Source organism: Ziziphus jujuba, chromosome 6 (assembly GCF_031755915.1).
Source record: "Ziziphus jujuba cultivar Dongzao chromosome 6, ASM3175591v1".
NCBI lineage: Eukaryota > Viridiplantae > Streptophyta > Magnoliopsida > Rosales > Rhamnaceae > Ziziphus > Ziziphus jujuba.
Window position 1 is genome coordinate 9,774,945 of NC_083384.1, and position 18,923 is coordinate 9,793,867.

At 34.6% G+C, this 18,923-nt stretch overlaps 2 protein-coding genes across 2 annotated transcripts; both read right to left on the reverse strand.

The window, feature by feature from the left end:
- Positions 1-5,354: 5,354 nt before the first annotated feature.
- On the reverse strand, positions 5,355-7,108 carry LOC107431025 (transcription repressor OFP1). Its single transcript, XM_016041903.4, has one exon. The coding sequence runs from the start codon at positions 6,841-6,843 to the stop codon at positions 5,611-5,613; it is 1,233 nt and encodes a 410-aa protein (XP_015897389.1). The 5' UTR covers positions 6,844-7,108; the 3' UTR covers positions 5,355-5,610.
- A 3,278-nt stretch (positions 7,109-10,386) lies between these two features.
- On the reverse strand, positions 10,387-13,001 carry LOC125419013 (U-box domain-containing protein 16). The gene has a single exon (XM_048463815.2). It carries the CDS (start codon positions 12,673-12,675, stop codon positions 10,657-10,659), a length of 2,019 nt encoding a protein of 672 aa, XP_048319772.2. The 5' UTR covers positions 12,676-13,001; the 3' UTR covers positions 10,387-10,656.
- Between the last annotated feature and the right edge of the window lie 5,922 nt (positions 13,002-18,923).

Below are 18,923 nucleotides of genomic sequence, written 5' to 3' on the forward strand. Positions count from 1 at the left end.
TATTAATATTTTTTTTATCATTTAAATAATATTTTTTATATTTATAACAAATTTTTTTTATTTTAATATCTTAAATGAACACTCTTTGAGTGAGTTCCTAATTAAGTTCTTGCTTGACATACAATATTAAATACTTATAAATGTTTTTGGTCGATATCTTAGTCGATGCAGCATCGTTAAACCTGTCATTAAAAAGGATAAAAACGATTTTTAATTCATATCATTGCAAATGCCAAAGCGTTTTTGTCTTCTACCCAAAAAGCCAAAAAAAAAAAAAAAAAAGTTTGGTTTTTCTTTTAATAATTTGTCTAAAAGACCTTTGTTTAACTATTACAAATGACAGTTCATCAAGACCTTTTAGGATATACACGTGTTTTTTTTCTTTTAATAATTTTAATTGGAGAACATTCTTACAGAGTTCTGAACATGGTGGGGTTAATATATTTTAAAGTGTGGTTTTTCTATGTTTTGCAGGTTGGGCTCTATTATTATTATTATTATTATTATTATTATTATTATTATTATTATTATTATTATTATTGTTGTTGTTTATTGCATGTAATTTATGAATATTCGATCTATTTTTATAGAATAATATGGAAGGAAAAATATAATTTAATATTTTAATAGATAATTTTATATTTATCAAATTTATAAATTAAAATTTTAATTACTGATTAATTGACACTATTTTAGTAATTTTTATTTTTTAAATTGTAAGACATTATTAATTTACATTCAATAATGAATTACCATATTTGATGTTATATCATTTAATTTGAAATTTAGTTAAAAAATTTCATCTCTATTATATTACTGCCTTTTAATCTAGCTACTAGCTATAGTGAAAAAAGAACAAATCTATTTATAGGTAAGAACTAAATAGGTTTGAATTCCCCAATCTCATTGAATCTTATGTGGAAATTTAAAATTTAAATTGGATTAGATACGCAAAGATTTCTTTCTTTCGGATGTGGTTAAAGCCAGATTAAAATAGAATTAAAAAAAAATTCAATGAATTGGGTCACCTTTCCAAAGACATACGAAACTTGATTGGTATGTCATTTGTTGGAATTTTCTCTTAGTAGGTTTGCGTTTTTCTTAGTCAAATATTCCATTTGTTTTCTCTTGTATAAATCAAGTTTCAATTTCCATGTGAACTACCAAAAGGAAACAAAATAAAGATTATAATAACGATAAGGAGAAGAAAAAATTAAGAGGATTTTTTTCTTAGATAGTAGATATTCATAATATTGCTTTGAGAGGGTATTTGGTTCTTAATAATAATGGAAAATTATTATCTCCCTTCTGGCAAAGTTTCCATATTTGAGACCCTTGTGGGAAAATAAAAAAATAAAAAAATAAAAAAATTGTTACCTAACGGCCACTATACCCCTAACCCTATTCAAGGTACATAATCGAGGTTCCTGTCTCCTTAGATCACAAGGATACAAATGAACGAGCTCATAGAACAGATCTAATCATGGTGATTAGTAACTTAGACTTAATCTTGAATACATAATCAGTAGATTTTTCCTATTTTTAATTAAAAAAAAAAAGAAAAAACTCCAAAAACGCCATAAGAACAGACACCCAATCTATGATTAAAGAAAAAAAAATTTGATATCCAACAACCACAAGTTAGATTAACACTTGTTCAAAGGATGCAAAAAAGAAGGTTGACTAAAGTCCTAAATGCACTATAGTTAAAAATAAAAATGTTTCTATAGGGTAATAGCCCCTACTCCTACCATGCAACGGCAACCTCTAAAATTGCTTAGGTACCAAAAAAATTAATACTGAAAATTGTAGGTATTGAAGCAAGAAGATGACAACGGCTATGTCAGATCCAAACCCAGAATCTACGGAGATTTTATGTTTGTTTTTGTTCAATATTTCGTACTCTTTTAACTCCATTGACCCAGTCTTTCCTTGCGGCTCGCCGACGGTACACTCTTATCTCCAAAAATTTAATTGAACACCCCAATCCAATCTTTAATTTTTCTTTCTTTCTGTCTTTATTTATTTATTTTTTACAATGATTCTTCAATCAAGACTGATAACAGACAATACGGCTGGTGGGCCTTCAGATTTGAATTTGTACAGAAATATTTCAGTTCATCTAAGTTCCTCTCTAGTTAAGTGTGAGTTTATTTTCTCAATCATGAATATATATGTGTATATATATATATATATATATATTTTTTTTTTTTTTGTTTACCCAATTGTTATAAAAACAATATAAGGAAGACAACAAAGAAAGTGAAAGAGAAAATCTACAATTCACCGCCTGTGCGCCAAACCCACCTTTTTCCAAAACCGTATATTTTGTTCGCAGCGGCTACATGTTTTGCTCTTTTTAAAAAAATATATATAGTATGTCTGATGTGTATGCATATATACTTATGTTAACAGCCTAATGTTAATATTCACACTTTTTATACATAACGATTTAGTTTCAACCACTTAATAATATTAAACTATATTATATGTATGTATATATATATTTTAATTTTTTTGTCTATGGGAATAGTTTAGTGACAATGTTTATATTTTTTTCTTATATAATGTTTTTAGATTCTAATGTCTATTGATATTTTTTAATTATTTTATAATATGAATATCTATATTTTTTTTTAACATGTGAACATCCATAAATATAATGATTTAAAAAAAAAAATCGTTTTTAATATTATTATGTTATGATAATATTATATTTTTGTTTGGTCATTTATTCATATGAAAAAGATGTGAACGTTGGCTGACTAAAAATATAATAAATATATCATGTCTTTTTAATAATAATATTCAAGTCTAAAATATGCTGCATTTATAATATGTGTCCTCGGCTTCAAAATTTCAACTGCAAAATCTGGCTATAATATGCCCACATTTATGTCCGTGGGGATAGTGTAGGGCAATTTTGATACTCTTTTATATGTGACCTTGGTTAAATAATTCCAATGATAAAAAATTTATTATATTTTATTTGTGTTTCCCCTCTAGGTACGTTGTTGTTCACCATATATTATCATTTTTCAATGAAATTTTCTTGACCAAACAATCACTGGAGACGAACCTGTATGTTTTCTATTTTAATTTTGTTTTTCCCCATGGCCTCAACTTATAGAGAAGCGAACCTTACCTTCACGTATAATAGATATGTTGCTCTAAATAAATAGCTGAAGTTTTGGCTTTCAACACTACTTCTTGAAAAAAAAGCCACTACTTGGAAAGAAAAAGTCAGAATTATCCAAGTATTAATTACAAACCCAAAGTTTTTTAACGATTAACCAGAAAGCAGTTTATATTTTTGCGATTTAGCGAAAGTAACACAGCAAGTGAAGTATAAAACTCGAGTGTCAAGCCACCACATATTTAAAGTCATATGATATAAATGTAAGCAGTCCTTTGAGAACGGATGTGCAGTATTTTTATTTATTTTTATTTTTTCGTGTTGGCAATGGAGAATACATTAATTAGAAGTAGTCCATCTTGGGAAGAAAATAAAAAAAATACATGAGAGACTTTAGACTTCTAACAGTACTATATATGTGAAGTTGTGTTTAAAACAAACATGTTTTGGCTTTATTTTGTAATCTAAAGCTTAACAAAAGTTAAGAGTAAGATTTATCTTGCAATGTGTATAATTAAATATGTGTGTAAATAGATTAACCAAAAAATTTGTATAATTGAATATGTATGTGAATAAATTAACCAAAAAATATGTACCTAAGTAAACAAATAAATATTTCTAGGCTCTGTTTTTCTTTGGGACATAAAATATATGTAGACCTGGCTTAGGTCAATAGGAAGGACGGTGATAAAACCCATTAAAATTATTTTCCAAATGTAGAGAATATATGTAGTCCTAAAGTCAATGGAGAATAGTAACTAAATTGTATAATAGCACAGACCTAAAATAATCAAAACCGTAGACAAAAAATTATCAGGGTTATGTCTGATTAAGGCTTTTCTTTTTTGGTGATAGGTCTGATTAAGTTAATGTAACTCTATTTTACTGTTCTTTCATAGGCATGTAATCCTTTGTAATTCTTGTCCCAGAAAGCGACTACATTTTATTAGTCTGTGCTTTCTTTTCAACTGTGTTGGATGGATCAAACTGTCCGTTATTACTTATTCCCCCTAAAAAAAAGAACAAAAAAGAAATACTAGAGATCTTCATCTCTCTTTCTTTTTCAAATTGATAAAGGAGGTTTGCTATTTATTACAAATTATAAGAGTTAATTTACCAATTTATTGCTTTTAGCTAGGGAAGCCCATTCATTAATATGAACCATTGATTTTGCATAACGAAAGAAAAGTCCTCTTCGGTAGGCCACATGATCTTCCTTCCATGGTTGGAAAGTTCATATTGCTTTTGAAATATTCGAAGTAACTTTAACTTTTTTGAATATAAAACTTGCAACTTTAAGCATGCTAGAAAAATTTTGAAAACCTTCTTTCAAAGAGTTCATAGGGTTTACAAAAGCCTTTTTTTTTTTCTTTTTTTTTTTATAATTTTTTTTCCATTCTCAGTACGTTTGCTAAATTTGAAATCTAACACTCTCTTCAAACAATAAATCTATTATTATTTAAAAAAAAATAACAATAATGAAGTACGGCTTTTGAACTGTTTTCTTCAGCTTTGAAGAAACCCAACATGTTAGCTTTTTTCCTGTCTCATGCTTCACTCTCTTCAGAGTCTGCTGTTACGGAGTGGAGGGTCTGAAAGCTGTATATACTGCCCAGAGAGGAGGAGGGACTTTAAATTTTGTTGGGTAAAAATAAAAAATGACTTAAAAAAAACTTGAACTCGTCCTTAAAGGGTATCTTCTTTTGGACTTTGAGAGAAAAACCTGTGAGTTGATAGGGTAGCTTTGTCAGTCATTGTACGTGAGGGGGTCCTTTAATTTAACAATTTATAATATACTGATTCGTGTATCATTCCCAAATTGGTCTCTTGGGTCCAATAAGTACAGAAATTTCAGAGACCAAAAATCCTGTCGTTTTGAGTTTGTTTGGTAAGAATATAGACCCAAAAAAACACCAAGCAAAAAATCACTCTCTCATCAGAAAGATAGTCGCTCATTTTTCTGCAGTGCAAGCAACCGAATATGGACAAATACCCTTTTATTATTATTATTATTATTATTTTTTTCCTATTAGACAAATTCACAAAACCAAGAAAAAATTTTGTTGCCCTATATAAAGATTTATTGATCTATTAGCTAGTTTCAAGATCAGGGATAGTCTGAAATTGTACAAGATCTAAAAGCTTCTCAAAATGTTTAGATTATTTGAGAACAATTTATCCGAAATTGATGGAAAATTGTTATAGAATATGAACCAAATTGCTAAATTCTGTCAGTATCTATAATATTATCCGATCGAATTCTAAGCAAAAGCTACATGTTGATATGCAGTTGGTAATCAAAATGATTGGAAATTGGGGAATTTCCATTTCTTCATGCCTATCTTTGAAGAGGCTCATTTGCAACTAAAAGGACTGTGTAACAGAAAAAGATCTATTAGAAAACAGAGAGCAAGAGAATACTAGAAATTCAAACTGATATACAATTTTATTATTATTTTTTTTTTCCCTTCTTTTTACTTGGATGAGATATCTGTGAGGTCGAACCAGATTTGCTTGAAGACCTTGATGATGAGGTCGTGATACTCATCAGAATTGAGAGAAAGATAACATGCAAGAAGATCTTCCAAATCTTTCGAAGCTCTGATGTTGTTCTCCACAATCATCTCCACCATTGATTCTCTGAAATCTTTCTGTGGGTCAAAAGAAGACTTCACTATCGCAAAGCTCTCGGAGAGACTCCTCCTCCGGGAGCTCGACAACGACGACGACGACACACTTTTCCGACCGTTGCTCTGAACCACCCTTTTGCTTCCAATTCTCGGAGAATTGACTCGAAGCTTCACACCAGGCGAATTCAATGCGAATCTCCGTACAGAACTATTCCTCTGTTCTTTCAAGGAAGAAACTCTTTCTTCCTTGACGACTTTGACTGAAAGAGAGTCTTTTTCTTCGAACCCAGTTGAGCTTCTTCTATGTCTTCCTGATTCTCTGCTCTCTTTCTTCTTCACATCTCTAACCATGTCGTTGAATTTCGATGGCTTCGTTATAATCGGAGGGAGTTCGAGCTCCGATAACGAATCTAACCCATCTGGGATAACCGATTTCTTACACAGAGAAGTTTTATCCACGTCGATTACGATATCGTTAGCTTCAAAATTTTCATGGAAGCCACAGGAAGCAGCAGCAGCAGACCACGAAACCATACCATCGAATGTCGTTTCGGTAGCAAGAACTCTGTCACACCGGACTTCAGTAAGTTCCGGCGGCGACTCTGGCGAGGTATCGAAAGGCGAAGACGATGAGTAGTAGTACTCTGGTGGTGAATCGGATTTAGTCCAGACGGATTCAAGCGTAGCACGGCAACTACATCCGGCAGAGACAGAGGAAGCGACGAGCTTTGGAGAAGAAGAAGACCCACCACCACCACCACGTCTTCTTCTTCTTCTGGCTCTCTGTTTGTCTGATTTTCTAGGTGGGTCAGGGAAAATTGTTTCTGGGGTTTTTGGATTTGTTGGGGAAGCATAGATTCTATCACCTGGGTGGGTGAGTTCCCTTGTGAAGTAGTAGGATTTTCTTGGATGACATTGGTGGTGGGGTTGTTGTTTTGGTTTAGATTCTTGTAATGTGGGTTGCTTTTTCTTCCTCGTTTGAGAAAAGCCATGGTTTCTGGATTTACCCATGTCTTTGAGCTTGTAGAACCAAGCATTGGGCATCATATCTGATAGCCTAAACTTATAATTACCCATCAAAAAACTCTTATCTTTCTTTCTCTCTCTCTCTCACTGAAAGCTCTCTATAGGTTTTCTCTCTGTAATGAGTGAGGGAAAAATGATGAAAATATATATTAGATAACTTGGTTCATCACTCTGTCTCTCTGCTTTAGGGAGAGCTTTAAGATGATAACTAAGAGGCTTTTTGGAAATTTGGAGGCAGAGAAATGGGGTCCACAAATGAAGAAAAAGTTGGCACAAAGGAAAGAGATGTGGGGTCCATAAGGTAATTTTGGCCTCCCTGGTTATGACGCCTAATCACCTAACCAAACAGAAAATTTTGTTTGCTTACTATTATTCTTATCTCTCTCTCTCTCTCTCTCTCTGATTATTTCTCTTAACAACCTTCAGCTGTAAAATAATGATTCCCTAAATTATCTTTAACTATTTTATTTTTCAGGCACTGCCAGGTTTCTTTGTTTTTCGTACTACGGCTAATCGGACTCTTCCAATGCTTTTCACAACCGTTTTGGCAATGTGGCTTACATGCTGGGCCCTAAAGCAAATGCACCACCAATCCAAAATAATCTTTGCCTTTATGTTACAGAGCACAAATGGACAATACCACCTTAATATTTCTATATCTCCCTAAAATCTTCAATTATAGCCTTTGTTTTTTGGTAAAATTTCAATTATAGCGTTAATTAACAAAAATATGAATGTTTTTTTTATCAAACCTCAGGCTAATCAAAGTGTTCTTTGTTGTTCATAATGGAAATCTCAATGTATACGCAAGCACGCTCTTTGTTCATTTTTACAGGTCCCAATTATAGAGTGTATCACGGAAATAAAAGAAGACAAAAAAGACACAAAAATAAAGAAGCATTTGGTAAGGAAAACAAAAAGGTTTTGTCTTGTGACTCAGCATTATATGCGTCCAATATTAGAAAATTTTAGAGTGGCCCATCAATTTACATTGTATATATGTAATCAACTGTATGCTTTCGGTACAGACTTTTATTTCACTACTGGGTGCTAAATTTGTTGGTTTTGTCCCTTTCCATTTTTCCTTATTGGTTTTTGGTTTTCCAGTGTGGGGAAGCTGGTGGATACTTTGCTCATGGCCTTTTAATTGTTGCTAGCTTTTGACGAGTCTGTAAATATGTAGGGCCATGTATGATGCTTCTATCACTTCCGAGTTAAGCCCAGTACAAAAGACACTATTACGCTTTCAGCTCATTTTACAATGCTCCAAATTTGATCTTACTATACGATTATCAGGTTGTGACTCTCTCTCTCTCTCTCTCTATATATATATATATATATATATATATGTATATATTTATTCGAACACATGCAAAACCCTGTACTCTCTGAGATTATTTTTTTCACTCTCTTAAAAAGAATAGCTTGAAAGAGATTTGTATCAAGAATGATTGATAGAAATACATGTATATATAGGGATTTGTACAGAAATACATATATACAGGGATTTGTAAATTTGTTATAGTAAGGATTCCGTAAAAACTTTATGAAAAGGATTAATAATAAATTAGCTAGCGACCAAATCCCACTAATCCCTACAAATCACTTGAGGTGAGCACATTATACGAAAGGACCTTATTCTAGCTGAGTATGTTATCGATAGACGTTCACCGTTTTGTTCACTACTGCATATTTGAACCATCAAAAGTTAGTACAGAAATTAAGCTGGAGCTGGCATCCAAAACCAAAGGCAAAACCCTGAACTTTTGACATAGATTTTTATGTCCATGATATAGAAGTTTGACAAAATTTTCCATGATGCATTTTATTGCTATACCTGGCGACAAATATTCTTACATCCAAATTATACTCTAATCTAGTAGAATCGAAGATATCGGCAAAAAATGCCTAGATATTGACCGTGCCATTTGATATGAACATGAATATTGTGCCATGATTTTCAAAGGAGTTCAAAGAAGATCGACATGGTTTGCTATAGCACCACAAAATGTTGGCAATCAACTTGCTTGCCATGATTGGATAAGACATTCTCTATTCTCTTAAGGTCCAGAGTGGTTTATCTTTCTGGTTTGCACATAACCCTGGTCAATTGGTCCCGTTCTGGCAGTCTTCAAAGATACATGACAAAAGACCAACACAGTGGATCTGGACGTGTCTCATCTCCAACGAGTTAGGGGGGGACCAAATGGAATTGCTTGTCCTGCTTCAAACATGTAGTAGTTTATGGCACTTGTTTGTATGTTGGAGGAGGACAAAGTATTCAACTCTAGCACAAACCTATTTCACCATTGATATTATCCCTGAAAAATATGTGTATGAAAGGTTTGTGAGGAATGTTTGTCTGTAACATGCGGGTTTGGCTAATATTCGAGAGATTGGATAGACGTGGAAGGATGAGGAAAAGGAGCCCATTTGTCTAAGTGAGCCCATTGTGAATTAATAATGTCTTGGCCTCAAGAAGAAACTGAAGTGGGATTCATTTTTGGGCCATTTTGCCACTAGTTTCCCTTTTCAGTACAAATGAATTTGTATTGATCAATTACAGTTGATGATGAAAGCAGTAACAATGGTTGAACGTTTGGTTCTCTGAGTCTAAATTTGACCAGTGTGTTTGTGGTAGACCAATTGTCTAGTCCTGCTTAAATTAATATAAAAGTTATAAAAATATATATATATATATATTTGATATTCTCATATGGGACTGAGAACAGAGAGGACTATTTGAAAGCAATACAAGCGCATTCGCATCTAGCATGGGATTCTCCATGGAAAGGAGGGTGTTATTGGAGGAGGGAGATTACTTATGAAGAAATTTGAGAGGTGGATGATTTCTAGGATTACAGTATTGAGCTGTCTCTTAAATTGAGGCTGGCTTGGGTTAAGTCTAAAATCTAGTGTCCAATTCATAGTAACATCCCCTTCCTGGACTCTTTTAAGGTTGCAAAAGCATTCCTGGGAGGGGTTTGGGAATGTGAACAATTGGGCTAGGTCCTCTCCCTCTCTCTCTCTCTCTCTCTCTCCCCTCCCCACCCCCCCCCCCCCCCCCTTTCTTATTTTTATTTTTATTTTTTTAAGTTTAGAATGGAGGTGCTTAGCTTTTTTTAAAGTTTATAATGGAGTAATGAGTCTGGATTCTCTGTTCGTTTGTTTGTTTTTTTGGTACTTGTTTCTGTTTATTTTTTAAACACTTTAAATCTATTTGAATGCATTTTTGATAATTAAATTTAATTTAAAAGCCAAAATATGCAAGAAAAACAAGCAAAAAATCGTATGATCCCGTCCAATTTACGGAGTAATAATTTATGGGTGACAAAGAAATGCGATGTAAAGGGTATGAAGTGGATATTGATTCCTTCTTGGAAAGGCCGTTTGTTTTCCTTTTGCAGAAGACAATGGCCATGGAGTCCAAATTAGCTTCATCTGAATTCTGTTCTTTTCATTCCTTTGGTTACCGCGCTGCGCATGGAGTTCAAATTAGCTTTTTTTTTATGTTTTCAATTATCCCTTCCTCTTATGCAAAAATAAAAATTATAAAAAAATAATAATAATGATAAAGATCTTCCAAGATCAAGATTAGAAGAAACAAAAACAAAAATCTTTCAAGCTATAATCAGTGCATGTCACATATTTCAAACATGTAGCAATTGCTCATTTTCCCTTCCTTGATACTAATCAGTTCCTACTTTGCAGCCGACATTGTTATCGACTGCAAAGGGATATTAAAAAAAAAAAAAAAAAGGAAAAAAAAAATTAATGAAATGTAATTTACCATGTAAAACTTTACAAATCAATTCAAAGTAAAAAGAAAAAGAAAAAATATATATTATTATATATTCTTTTGGATCAGCTAGGCAATACTGTTCTTGAGGAAGTCACACTAGCCGAATAACTTTCCCTGAGATCTCCATCAATACCAGCTGCCCATCTCCTAAGCATCCTCAACAATGTACCTGCTTTCCTTCTTCCTCTCATCGTCCCTGTCCCCATCAACTCCCATAGTACCCTCTCAATCCCTGTTACCTCCGACGCCAATTCCGCCACCATGTCCGACCCACCTTTTCTGCATATGGTCACAAGCGTCGCAGCCGCACTCTCTCGGGCTCGATCCGACCCACCTCTCAGAACCAAACCCAATTTCTTCATCGCACTGAAAGACGCCGCAATGGCCAACAACCCACCCCTCTTCACCAACATTTCGATTATCGCCACTGACTCTTCCGGTAACTCGTCCATCAACTGTACGGACATCTCCACCACTCCACTTTCCACTAACCTCGCCACGGCCTCTCTGTCTCCCGCCAAGTTCATGATCGCCACCAACGCGTCTCTCTTCGACGACGTGGGTCCCTCTTTGGCCAGCTCTATCAAGCCCTTGACGACACGATTCCTCCTCCCGAGTTTCTTCCTGTACGAGTTCACGCCAGATAAGCTGAATATGGTCGCAGCCGCATTGCCTTTCGCTTCCCACGTGACACCATTACGGAGCACGTCGATGATGCCGTTTAGAGCACCGTCGGTTTCGGCAATGCGGGTTTTGTTGGCTTCGAGGATTGAGAGGTTGAGGATCGTCGTGATGGCGTTGACTTGTAGGTTCGGGTGGTCAGCGCCAACGTCGGCGCTCAAGTACCGTACAAGTAAAGGTATAGCTCCGGCTTCGGCGATGCAGGCGCGGCTATCGGAATCTGTCTTGGAAAGCACGCGAAGCTCATAAACGACACCGTTTGCGATTTCCATTGGCTGGGAAGGAGACAATTTCTTGATAAGAAACGACGCCGTCATTCTAGTTGCTTCCAGAGCCGCCTTGTTGATTACATGGGATTTGAGTCTTTCCTTATTTTCCGCGCTTTCGAATGGAATCTTTTGGTCGCGGCACCACATAGCGATGAGATTCTTCAACGCGCGGTTGGGGATGAGGTCCGTGTGGGCCAGAGTCTGACCTGTCTTGGGACACGTCTTGTGTCCCGCTTCCATCCAGAGTTTGATCGACTCGCGATCGTACGTCTGTCCCGTTGACACTACAACCGGATCCTGCATGAGGTCGAGACTGATTGGGCACCGGAAATCAGCCGGAATTGACAAATCCGAAGCCGATTTCTGGCGGTTGATATCCGATGTCGGCGTCGACGCTCCGAAAAGAACGCATTTGGCATATCGAACGAATCCAATCAAAGCGATGACTTCGGATTTGGATTTCTCATCGATTTGGTTTTGAATTTCACCTTGTAGGCTCTCAATCTCATCTCTGCAGCTAGACGAATCACGCAGCCCTAATTTCGAAAACATCTCAGAGAGCTTGGATTGGTCAGGTACGATTTCGTTCTTGATCCGATCGAGCATGGTCAAAACCTCTCGCCTGAGATCCTCAGCAGCGGGATCGACGAAAGCTTTCGTACGCGAGCACTGTTTTCTTGCCAAACAAACAAGTTCTTCGACGTCTTCGCTTAATTCGACCTCCTTGGCAGGGAAAATATCCAAGAGAGTGGATAATTCCACGGTAAGCTCGTGGAAACTGCTAGCCACCCACTCGTTCTTCATAAGAAGCCACATCTTGCTCTTATTCGAACAGTCCTCGATCAGCACCTTGATTCTCTGCAAGACTATGTGCATTTCTTCGAAGCAGAGAAGAGCCGAAGGAGACGAGAAAGAGACGGGACAGCGAAGAAACTCCTCGAATAGAATCGAAAGCAGCTTTGCCTTCCGAGACAGAAGAAGCGGAAGAGGCTGTGGCAGAGCGCAAATCTCCTTGGAAATAAGGAATAGAGATTGTAAGAGATTGAATTCCGACTGCTTCGGATCTATGGAAGATCCCGCCGAAGACGCTCGACGTCTTCTCGGCGGGAAACTTTGAGGTGAAATCGCCATGAACGTACGGACAAAATCAAGCAAAAGAATCCAAAACGAAAATCCTTACAGATTGATTTACAGGACGAAAACGAAAACGAATATATTTGGATGAACTTTGAGAGAAATGAATACTTGAACGCGTTATGAGGCTTTTGATTGAAGAATAAGGTTGTGTACAAGTTGAAAGTTGGATTGCAGAGAAAGAAGAAGCTAAAGCTAGCTGGACAAGATAAGAGAGAGAGTTGGCTTTTTGAGGTTTTTTTTTTTTTTTTTTTGGCCTTTTTTTCTTTTCGTTTTCAAAGTCTGATTTGATTTTTATATTTTGTTTTTTCGGATTTTTTTTTTAATAATTAGAATAAATGAAAGTATGGGTCGGCTATATGAAACCGTTAGTTTTTGACTGTTTCTAGTTGGTTGGTGGTGGTGAAATTATACGAAGGGTTTTAAGAGAGAGTAAAAGCTTGAAAAACGGTGCCGTCTTAAGCAAATACAAAATTTGGATCAAACAAAATTTTCGAGGGACAGCATGGAGAAAAAGTCTACCAGACAAAGACGGGTCCGTTTTAGCGGCCGCCGGCAGGCCATTTAGCCGAATAGCCCTTATAATAGACTATGATTATATTATATATAAAATTTTATATGTATATATAATAAAATATATGCATATGATTGAATTGGTATTTTAAGAAATATTAGGTGATATAATAAATTTTATTAAAGTAATATAGAAAGTGCTTTGCACTTATCGATTTAGCAGAGTGGTTGAGGACTCGGCTTCCATTGTCATCACCCACATGCTATTTTACATAGTTCATGCATCATTTTCCGTTTCCTTTTTAAGACAATTAGGAAAGATTAAAGTTTTATGACATTTTCCTTTCAAGGTTCACCTTTGGATGGCAATTCTTAATTTGGTGAGTTTGGTCGTTGAACAAATTTAATCATATTTAACAGGTAGAGTGCGTCGGTTAGGAAAAAAAAAAAAAAAAAGTGAAACTGGATTGACGCAAAATTAAATGTACTAATTCCTAAATTGAAAATCGAAGAAGGGAAATTATCATACATTTCTTGAAAATAAGTAATTGGTGGGTCCAAAAAAAAAATATATATATATATATATGCATAAATATTTTAAGAAAACTGACAAAAGAAGGAACTTAATTTATTTATATGAGAAAGTGGATTGGTTCAAAATTAGGGAATAGGAAATACACTTGACTTCGTAATAACTGAAGAAATAAAATTGATATTGTGAGTTTAATATCATAGAAAAGTTCAATCAAATTAGAATATGTCTTTCTATTTTTTTTTTTTTTTTTGGAACAAAAAATTAGAATATGTCCAGTGTATATATTTCTTATCTAAAAGGCAGTTCAGTGGGGTAGTAATCTTTCTGTTTGTTATATCTTGAGTCATTGTTAGATAGGATTTCCACATCATTATGGTTTTTCAGTGAATTAAAAACCATGGGTTGGCACTAGGTTTCCTTCCTTCAAACGTCATGGCTTAATTAGTATATTACGGCTCAATTTCTTGCATGCAATCAATGATTTCTATAGGAGGCATGTAGCACCATATTTGGTGACTTCATCTTCATATATCATTGTATAAGCTTAAACAATTAGTATTTCCCCTTAAACATACCACTATATGAAAGATCAACTGTTTTTTTACAGTTTAATGCCAAAATTATTGTTTTATCAAACAATGATTTTGAATATAAGTTTTCATACCACAATACATATACATAATTTTGTTGTAAAATGCGTGTACATTTATAATATTAAAGATATATTTAATAAATTACATGAAATTCATCAATTGTAATAGGTTGCATCATCCAATTATATGTAGCAATATTCTATACATATATGTATATATAAAGGTTCCAAACTTGATTAGATGAAATTATTGATCAACCAAATTTTTGTCAAGATTATGTAGCATACATAAAAACAAATTAGTTTATGCTTTCGTAAAATATTTAAACCAAACATGGAGAACCCACTATAAATTATATATAGACGAACTGGGTCAGTGCTGTTTGGTGTCTGTCATTGTGTACATGGAAGATAATGATATCCAATATATGCAATCAAAGCTTTGGGGTTGGATTAATACTGGCTGTTGTTGGTCCCAACCACTTCCATGATTGAAAGATTGGGATACAGCTGGCATTTTGCATTTAACATCATGGAATACGTTTCTCTTTTTCGCATTCTATTCCATCCAACAACCAACAAAGCCAAGCGTATATATCCCACCACATATGTGAATGCCAAAAATCCCTGTGCTTTAAGTTTCAAAGCACTTTCAACATGCAGGTGGGGAGCACAGTTGCTAAAAACCTGTGGGTTGCTTGGTTACTTCCTTGTTTCCCCATCAAGTTGCTTCTTCATTCCATAAAACAAAATGTCAAAAAACAAAAAGAACCAAAAAAATAAATAAATAAAGAAAAAATGATGTTTCAGGAGCCAATAAATTGGGCTATTAATCATAAGAGCTATAAGAGCGACAACTAGGATGTTAACAGTACTTTTGGTTTATGCAGAAACGCCAGCTGTTTCGAATCAAATTAGCGAAGCACTTTTTATGTTGAATTAGACAAGTGTTAGGCAACAATAAGGAGAGGACAAAGCAATGTGACGGAGACTTTGGTTGGAGATAGGAACAGCTTCATGAATAAAAACCATGGTCAAACTTTTTTGGCAGAAAGTGACACAAAGCTTTTCTCAACCAGGCTTCGATCTAATCAATGACCCACCACCACCCCCGGACGGCCACCACTACCCCACCACCGAAAGCCAATGACTAATGGGCTTTCTCTTTCTACAATGCCTTAGTTTCAGTTTGGTACAATCTGGTCCAGATTCAAAGGGCCTATGGCCCAAGTAGAGTAGTGTTTTTGAAAGGGTTTTTCGAAAACTAGCCATACCGTATATGGTTTTTTGAGGAATAGCAAATTTTTTTTTTTTTTTTTTTTACAAAACTAGCCATCTCGAAATAAAAATATTCTTGAAAAAATTGAAAATTATACAATATGTTTTTTTTACCCTTTCTTTCTTCCTCTACACAGCCGTTCATATTTTGTGTAAGGGTTTCTCTAACAGGCCACAAACACTTTGTGCATCTCATCTCCTCTCACTCTTATTTTTTTGTATTTTTTCATATCTGAAACTAAACTCATGTAAAAATTTTATCTTTTTTCTTATTAGATGAAACTGAGGAAATATATGTTTTTTTTTTCTTATATTTTTTGTTAGTTTTGGAATTTTTAAACTTTTTATTTAATATTGGTATGCAATAAATTAATTTATGAGCTGTTATATGTGAGTTTAAAGATACTTAGGTGGCATATGGTTTGAAAATGGGGAAAAATTTGTGTAAAACTGAAAAATTGAGAAAACAGTAAAACGGAGGAAATTTGGTGAAAAAGATGAATTTCCACTATTTTCCTTCAGTTTGTCAGTTTTCGCAAGTTTTCCGCTAGTTTTCCACCAGTAGGAAAAAGCTATATTTGACCAAAAAAAAAAAACATAATCAACTTTTTTAATACGGTTAATATATTTGTATAGTATTATTCAAATTTTTATATATTTATTGATTTAGTTTAACGTTATTCATTTAATTTTGTGGTAAAATGGAAGATGATGATATTATAATTGCGGTTTTATACAATGGAACATTGGTACAAAATGATGGTGGTAATTGGAAATATTGAAATGGTAAAAATATAATGGTTTCCGTCAGCAAACGATGCACAAAATTAGAGTTAGAGGATGAGATTTTCAATTCTATTGAGATAGATCGAAATGAATATTTGCTAAAGCTAAAATGGATATATGGACGATGTGCAGAAAAGTTGGATCCTACAGAAATACACTGTGATAGGGATGTGAAATGCTTTCTTTAAGAAGTGAGGAATGGAAGGATGATATGATGCGGCCTCCATTGTATATTGAGGTGATTTCGAAAGTTGAACATGTATCTAGAAACGTTCATCAAACAGCCTTTGCTTCAGATAGTGGAAGTAATATTCATTCTTTTTCTTGTCCTCCAATTGGCATTCGTCTACCACAAGTTTCCGGTACTGAACCTATTCAGAGTACATCTAAGGAAATTATGGTTCAAGAAACTCAGTTTAGAGATCAAATTGATGTTCGTGGGGCCTGGACATCATTTAACATCCACGAAGAAGTTGATGTTGGAGGTGACTATGCTGAACGGTTTCCTAACGCTGAGGAGTACGAGCAGTTGTGTAATATTGATCATGATGAGAATTACAATGCAGCAGGGGATGATGTTGATCATAGTGATGTAGATTTTGATCATGAGTTGTCAAACAATGATAATGATATGCATCCTGAAATGAACAATGAAGGAGTTGATGATGTTAGGGTTCATCGTGCTACAAGTGACCACATATCATCGAGCAACAGAAGTGGTTCTATGGCCATATTCTTGTCAAAGTTCACTGGCTGTGAGAGCATAGTAGTTGGACAATTATTTTGCAATAAACATGACTTATAGAATAAATTGAGTATCTATTGCATGCGTGAAAATAATGAGTTCAAGGTGACACAGTCAGCTACACAACGGTATGAGGTTGTATACTTGGAAAATACTTGTAAATGGCGACTAGAAATATTTGTTGTGAGAATTTTTGATAATGTACACAGTTGCTCGTTAGATATTGTGTATCGATAACATAAGCAGGCCAGTAGCCGAGTTATCGGGCAGTGTATCAAATCTAAATATGAAGTTATTGCACATGTTTACAAACCTAAAAAAATTCAACATGATTTTTTGCAGAAATATGGGGTGAATATAAGCTACAACAAAGCATGGAGAGGTAAAGAGTATACACTTAACAGTTTTAGGGGATCTCTAGAGGAGAATTTTGCTAAGTTGCCTGCCTACTGTTATGAGTTAGTGTTGAAGAACCCTGGGACTCTTACACGTATCAAAACAGACGATAATAATAATTTTGTATATTTCTTTATGGCAATTGGAGCAAGCATCAGGGGATTTATATCCCATATAAGATCCGTGTTGGCTGTTGATGCGACTACATTGAAAGAGAAATACAAAAGGTACATGTATATTGCATCGGGCATGGATGGAAATAAGCAAATATATCCTTTGGCTTTCGGCATTGGAGATGGAGAGAACGAGCAAACATATACATGGTTTTTCCAAAACTTCAAGGATGCTATTAGAGATTTCCCGAATTTGGTGTTTGTGAGTGATAAGCACCTCACTATTGAAAGGGCATTACGCAAAGTTTTTTCCAATGCATACTATGCACTGTGCACGTACCATATAAGCAGAAATATTAAAGCAAATGGACATGCGAAAGATGAAATAATAATACAATGTTTCATGCTCGTAGCTAATGCATATTTGGTTGAAGATTTTGAGTTCTATATGGGGCAAATTGAGATAAAAACAGTAGGGCTGTCCAGTAAATTCGATCATGTGACCCTACAAGGTAGGCACGTTCTCTTTTTCCATGTAAAAGGTACACTATCATGACCACCAATATTGCAGAAAGTTTGAATGGTATTTTGCTAGATGTTAGAGAGATGCCAATAGTAGCATTAATTAAGCATATACGGAATTTACTGCAAAGGTGGTTTTATAAGCGACGTACTGCAAGTGCAAAATTGACGAAGCCTGTGACTGACCATATGGAAGAGCAACTCAACTACGAAATTTAGAGTCCATTGGACTACGTGTGAAAGCCATTAATATGCATGAATTTCTTATGGAAGGTGGGAGATTGAGGGGTACAGTTAATCTCCAATAAAAAATATACTCATGCAATGTAACACCCCATCTCAAAGTACACTGGAAATTTCTCAAATTTGATCAAGATTAACTGGGTTTGACCGTTGTTGACCCAGAAGGGGTCAAATGTTGACTTTTTGCTCCCGGTAGAATTTCACGTTGATCGAAGTACTGCTGCGAAGTACGCATTATTACGAGTTCATAGACTATGGACCTACAAAGTTATTCAAATACAATATTATTTTAATATTATTTTTAAAAGTATGAATAATTGTGCCATGTGTCACCAAGTGGGATGCACCATGTGTAATATTTTAGAAGTGACACATGTTAGCAATAAGAAGATACTATATTATATTATTTTGTCTTTATTTTATATATTATTATTTTATTGTTTTAATATTTATTTATTTATTCTTTTTCTTTTTGTCTTTTTCCTTCCTTTTCCCCATGTGGGGAAACACTTTTCTTTTCTT

Excerpts from the sequence above, each read along its gene's own strand:
- LOC107431025 (XM_016041903.4), bottom strand. The coding sequence starts at position 6,843 with ATGGGTAATTATAAGTTTAGGCTATCAGATATGATGCCCAATGCTTGG.
- LOC125419013 (XM_048463815.2), bottom strand. The coding sequence starts at position 12,675 with ATGGCGATTTCACCTCAAAGTTTCCCGCCGAGAAGACGTCGAGCGTCT.